General features: G+C 27.4%; 1 protein-coding gene across 1 annotated transcript; it reads left to right on the forward strand.

Annotated features, from left to right (window-relative positions):
* The first annotated feature begins 2,897 nt into the window (after positions 1–2,897).
* Positions 2,898–3,524, forward strand: LOC122723507. The gene has a single exon (XM_043955806.1). The coding sequence runs from the start codon at positions 3,112–3,114 to the stop codon at positions 3,358–3,360; it is 249 nt and encodes an 82-aa protein (XP_043811741.1). The 5' UTR covers positions 2,898–3,111; the 3' UTR covers positions 3,361–3,524.
* The last annotated feature ends 2,476 nt before the right edge of the window (positions 3,525–6,000 follow it).

The raw sequence follows: 6,000 nt of genomic DNA on the forward strand, positions 1-6,000 counted from the left end.
TTATAAAATTACATGAGAAAATTTAAAAAAAGAAAAAAATGTGAGAGAATAGAAAAAAATGAGATATAAAAGAGAAAATAACAAAAGAAATAAAATAAAAGAAAATAGTGATAAAAATGAAGAGCAAATAAGAAAAAAGGGAAAATTAAAGGAAATGAGAAAAAAAGGAAGAAAAAATAGAAAAAAGAAAGAAAATGAGAGAAAGATGAAGAAAAAAATGAAGAAAAATAAAGAGAAAATGAAGATATACAAAAGAATGTAAAAAAAAGGTTAGAGTATATATATGAGAGAAAAGAAAGTAAATGAATGAATAATGATAGAAAAAGGAAGGGAAAATGATAAAAAGTGGAAGAGAAAATGAAAGAAAATAGAAGAAAATGAAAGAAAAAAATATGAGAGAAAATAAAACAAAAATCAAGTGATAAAAGGAAGATCAATAATGAAAGAAAATTGAAGGAAATGAAAGAAAATTGAAGAGAAAATTGAAGGCAATGAAAGAAAATGAAAAAAAATGGAGTTAATAATTAAGAAAAAAAATAAGATAAGGGAGAAATGAAGAAATGAGGAGAGAGGAGGAGAAAGAAAATGAATGAAATGAAGGGAAATAAAATGGGGAGAAAGAAAATGAATGAAGTGAAGGGAGACAAAATGGGTAAGTGTATAAATACGCGAATTAGTAACGGATTTAGTAACGGATTAAATCCGTTACTAAATTTAAAAAAAAAACGCGGGCAAACAAAAATAAAAAGGCGGTTTTATTCTCCAAATTTTAGTAACGGATTTCTTAATCCGTTACTAATTTTTAGATTAGTAACGAATTTAGTAATGGATTTTTTCCGTTAATAAATTAGAAATAAAAATGCGGGAATTTAAAATAAAAGCGCGGTATTTTATTTTCTAAAATTTAGTAACGGATTATAGAATCCGTTACTAATTTTCGAATCAGTAACGGATTTAGGGACAGATTATATCCGTTACTAACTTAAAAAGAAAATTTGAAATTTTAAAAAATAAAAAATCAAGTTTTTTATTAAAAAAATAGTAACAGATTAAATCCGTTACTAAATCCGTAACTAATTATATAATAGATTGCATTCCGTTATTAAATCCGTTACTATTTTATTTATTTACTTTATTTATTTAACAACCGATTTAGTAACAAATTTATTAACGGATTAAGATCCGTTACTAATTTTTAGCTAATTTAGCAACGGATCTCAAAATCCGTTATTAAATTTATAAATAATTTTATTAAGTAATAGATTTAGTACCGGATTGTTAATCTGTTACTAAATAATAAAAATTAGTAACGGAATATAAAATTCGTTACTAATCTGTTACAAATTTGTAACGAATTTAAATCCGTTACTAATATCCGTTACTATTCCGACAGATTTTTGTAGTGCTAATTATTGAATTTAACATCCTTTTCAATATTAGGACTCTTGGTTATGTTTGCAGTATTAGGGTTCTTGGTGTTGTTTTTGGTGCCAATAGAGAACTAAGTTCCTATTGGGAATGACAGGTTAACATACTTCTCAATGGTCTAATTCCTGGGAATGTCAACTATGCTTCCTAGCATTCAGTGGCGGAGCCAGAAACTTCTCTTTGGTAGGGCACCACCAGCTGCAACTGTAGTGCTGCGGCACCATCGGCTGCTCCGCCACGGCACCTTCATCCCCTTCAAAACATTTTGGCACGTGCCCCTTACCGTATCCTCCCTCTGCCCCTGCTAGCATCCAATCTCCTAGGGGTCGACAAGACCAACAAGCAATGCCACACTATTCACTAATTCCTCTTAATTCCGTACCTTACTTTCTTTCCATCTTACTTTGCTCTAGTTCTTTTATGGCTCTTGTCTTATCCTAGGGTTCTACGAGAGGAGATTTGATTGGAATCCCAGTGTATAAGCCTTGTTATTTTGCCTTGTTCCTCTCTATGCTTGATGTAGTTTTCATCTTTCAATGGGACAACGTGGTATGTCCCAGTGTATAAGCCTTCTTCATAGCCTTGTTATTAATTTTTTTTTAATAAAATAACTATTTTTTCATTATTTAATTTTATTTAAAAAAAAATATTAATAAATTTATATATAAATGAATTAATAAAATCTTTAAAATATAAAAATTAATTTTTATTTTTAAAAAGAGTTTATTAATTAATTTTTTTAAACATTCTAAACATTCAAAAATGTAAAAAAAAAAAATTTAAAACTATTTTTTACAAAACGAACAAAGTTTTAAAATAAATCCAAGTTATGAGAAGATCTTCTAGCGACTTATTAGCAACGCACATAAAATTAAAAGATGTCGTAATTAATGGAGAGCAGTAAATCTAATCATTTAATCCCCGTTTATTTTACGAAAAAAATTGATATTTAAAAAATATTTTTTATAAAAATTTTTATGAAAAATATTTTTCAAGTAATTATTTAACTTTAATTTAAAAAATAAATTTATTAAAAAAATTATTTAAAAATATCTTATGGAGAAGGAATTTAATAAAATAATATCTATAGTTGAAAACCATATATGTACATACCACGTGTTCAAATAGGAAGCCCTCCTCTAGTGAAATGGAGTGGGAAACGAGAGATTTGCTTTCAGAAAAAATAATTAGAGAGAGAAGCGTTCTCATGATAAATCTAAATTATTTAAATTATTGAGCCATTTCAATTTTGTCCAAAGTAAAACATCTTGCAAATAATTTTGGATGGCACGCAATGAAAATGATCTTCTAGAATAAATGAAAATAAAAAGCCAGTGACGGTTTGCCACGTGGCAACAAGTCCTGCTTATCACTGAAACTCAAAGCCTCCCTCACCCGACCTGGACCATTCAGTGGTCCATTTAGACTTTAACCTGCTTCCAGGTACATGAGCCTCCCTTATTTTCCATTCCCTCCCTTAAATTATCCAAACGGATCATAGGTCTGCACAGTAAGCCTTGGCAACCAAGGAAGCTCTCTTCCACATCGCCCCTGCTTTTCTATTTAAATACTTCTTTTTCTGCTCATTTAAGTCTCACACTCACCTCTCATGGACTCTTCTTCCCTCTGTAGCCTTCTCTTTTCTTCAAGATTTTGATCTAATCACTACCCATCTCCAAGAAAATGGAGCTTTTTCCCTCTAAATCCACTCCACAGCACCACCGCCGCCACCAAACTCTCCCTCCTAAGAGAGGCCAGATAAAGGCGAAGATTTTCAAAGATTTAATAAAATCAGCTTCTTCAACCTTTGCTTCTCTTGGTAAATCGTTCTCTGAGTCTAGCTCTAGCTCTAGCTCCCTGCTCCTGCTGCAATTTCTAGTGGGTATAACTCAGATGATCCTTGAGCCTTGTTCTCTCTGTTGCTCCAGTTGAATTGGGATTTTCTTCTTTTTTTCTCCAAAATTGGCCTACTGCTGCAATTTGTATTCATAAATAATTCTTTTATTATATTTTCCCCCTTTTTATGTAAGTAGGCATGTTGTTATAAGCTGAATATAGCTAATTGAAAATTGAAATTGATGAGTTTTTTCTTGGTATTTCCTCTGTAGTTTCATAACTCATGCATCTTCCATGTCTGTTCTTGTGAAATATACCAAGGGAATTTATACATTTGCAGCTAAAAGGATGTGCTTTTTTGAGTGTTTGCTAAAAAAATTTTTCAAATTTTGTGATGATACTGGTTACGGGATTGGAAAGTGATAAGATCCATCAAGTACAATCACATGAATGAGAATTAAGGAAGTAAGAGTTCCACAGCGGACCAGTGACAAGGAGCAAAGCTATCTGTTGCTACAATTGAATTGGGATTTTCTTCTTCTTTTTTTCTCCCAAATTGGCCTACTGCCGCAATTTGTATTCATAAATAATACTTTTATTATATTTTCCCCCTTTTGATGTAAGTAGGCATGTTGTTATAAGCGGAATATAGCTAATTGAAAATTGAAATTGATGAGCTTTTTCTTGGTATTTCCTTTGTAGTTTTGTAACTCATGCATCTTCCATGTCTGTTCTTGTGAAATATACCAAGGGAATTTATACATTTGCAGCTAAAAGGATGTGCTTTTTTTGAGTGTTTGATAACATGTTTTTCCAAATTTTGTGATGATATTGGTGACGGGATTGGAAAGTGATAGGAACCATCGATCACAGTTACATGAGAATTAAAGTTAAGAAAATTGAAGCCGCTATGAACTTATATATTCAAGAATGACGCAAGAATTGATCGAGTTTGTATTGACAAATGTCTCGAAACTTAAAAACACGCCTAAACTAGTCACCTTTTTTAAAGTGTGTAATAGAGATAGATGTATAATTTATTTCATATTGTTATGATGGACTTGCTATATTTTATTATTTAAACACTTATCTTGTATTCTGCCCATATTTTAGAGTTTATGTTTTAATATTTATGTGTTTGATGTGTTATTTTAGTATGTGATTGGGTTTGAATTTTATGTGTAGTTCGGCCGGCCCTAAAAAGAGTGTCTTAAAGTTTTATTTTTTTTTCTTATTATATAAAAATAATAAACACTTATAAGAGTTAGCTTTTAATCAAAATTATCATAATTTTTTTCATACCTTTGACATGTATGGTTTTGAGTAAGAGTGAGAATTCGCTTTTATCAATTATACAAAAAAATTTTGGCTAACTTATCAACTATTCATTATAGCATTTTATTATCTCTAGAGGTGAGATGTGGGGTGTGGAGCGCCATAAGAAATGAGTTTATCAAATTTTTAAATTTCATATTTACTTATGTCTTGCGTGTGAATTTGAGACTTTTACCATAATTCCACTTAAGAAATAATACAAATTTATCTTCTTAAATTTGTTGCTACAGTACTCTGTTTATGCAGAACTCCGTTTCTATGGATTTAGCAGATACTGATCTTCTAATCAAATAATTGCTTCCACGAAAAAGGAATTTATTTTATGACAAAAAATTGCTAAATTTACATACTAAATTTACCATTGAATTATTATTAAAAGTTTAAATAAAATTAAATTTTAAAAATATGAATTATATATATTTTTTAATTCATTTAAAATTTTAATGATAATTTAATAGTAAATTTAAAAATTTTATTTGTGAATTTGTTCGCAGAAATAAGGAAAAGTGTTGGAGAGAGTAGAAAAGAGCAAAAGCAAACTTTTAAATTTTGGATAATTAATTTTATTTTTCACGTTTTGATTTGATGAATGTATTAGCAGTATTTGATTTAAATTAAAAAAATTGGTTGAATTAAATTAATTTAAAATTTTGATTCAATATTTAATTTATTTCGGTTTGGTTCAATTTAATTTTTAATTTTAAAATTTTAAATTATTTTAGTTCGGTTCGATTTTAATAAAAAATTACAAAAATTAAATTGAATTAATTAATAATAATAGTATAGATTAAATTAAATTAAAATTAAAATATTTTAATTAAATTTTAAAATATTAAAAATAATATGTAAAAAATAAAAATTTATTAAAAATTTAAACCGATGAAATTAAATCAAACCGAATTAAATCAGTTTGATTCAATTTAATTTTTAATTAAAATTAATTTAATTTAATTTTTATAAATATTTAAATTTAAATTTTTAATTTATTTAATTCAATTTAATTTTAAATCAAAATGTGAAAATTTATAGTCACATCTCATCATAATGAAAGATAATAAAGTATTTTTTGCTTAAAAAAATAAAAAAATAAAGTATTTTTTTCCTTTTCTTTTATATATATAGAATTATTATCTATTTAATAAATAATGAAAATGTAAAATTCATTACTTAAAAAAATAATTTAATAATATGAGTTATTTAATTTTTAAATAGAATAGTGAAAGTTATATTAGAAAATATTAAATAAATTAATATTTATTTATATTTTTAAATTTATATAAAAATATGGAGTATTTATATAATCCTAGAAAAAGACTATACCCTTGGTGAGGAAAATTCAAAGGAAAAACTCTTTCTAGGCCAGCTAATCATAAACCAAATAAATCAATGAGTTTTGCATTG

This window comes from Manihot esculenta, chromosome 4, assembly GCF_001659605.2.
Source record: "Manihot esculenta cultivar AM560-2 chromosome 4, M.esculenta_v8, whole genome shotgun sequence".
NCBI lineage: Eukaryota > Viridiplantae > Streptophyta > Magnoliopsida > Malpighiales > Euphorbiaceae > Manihot > Manihot esculenta.

Excerpts from the sequence above, each read along its gene's own strand:
- LOC122723507 (XM_043955806.1), top strand. The coding sequence starts at position 3,112 with ATGGAGCTTTTTCCCTCTAAATCCACTCCACAGCACCACCGCCGCCAC.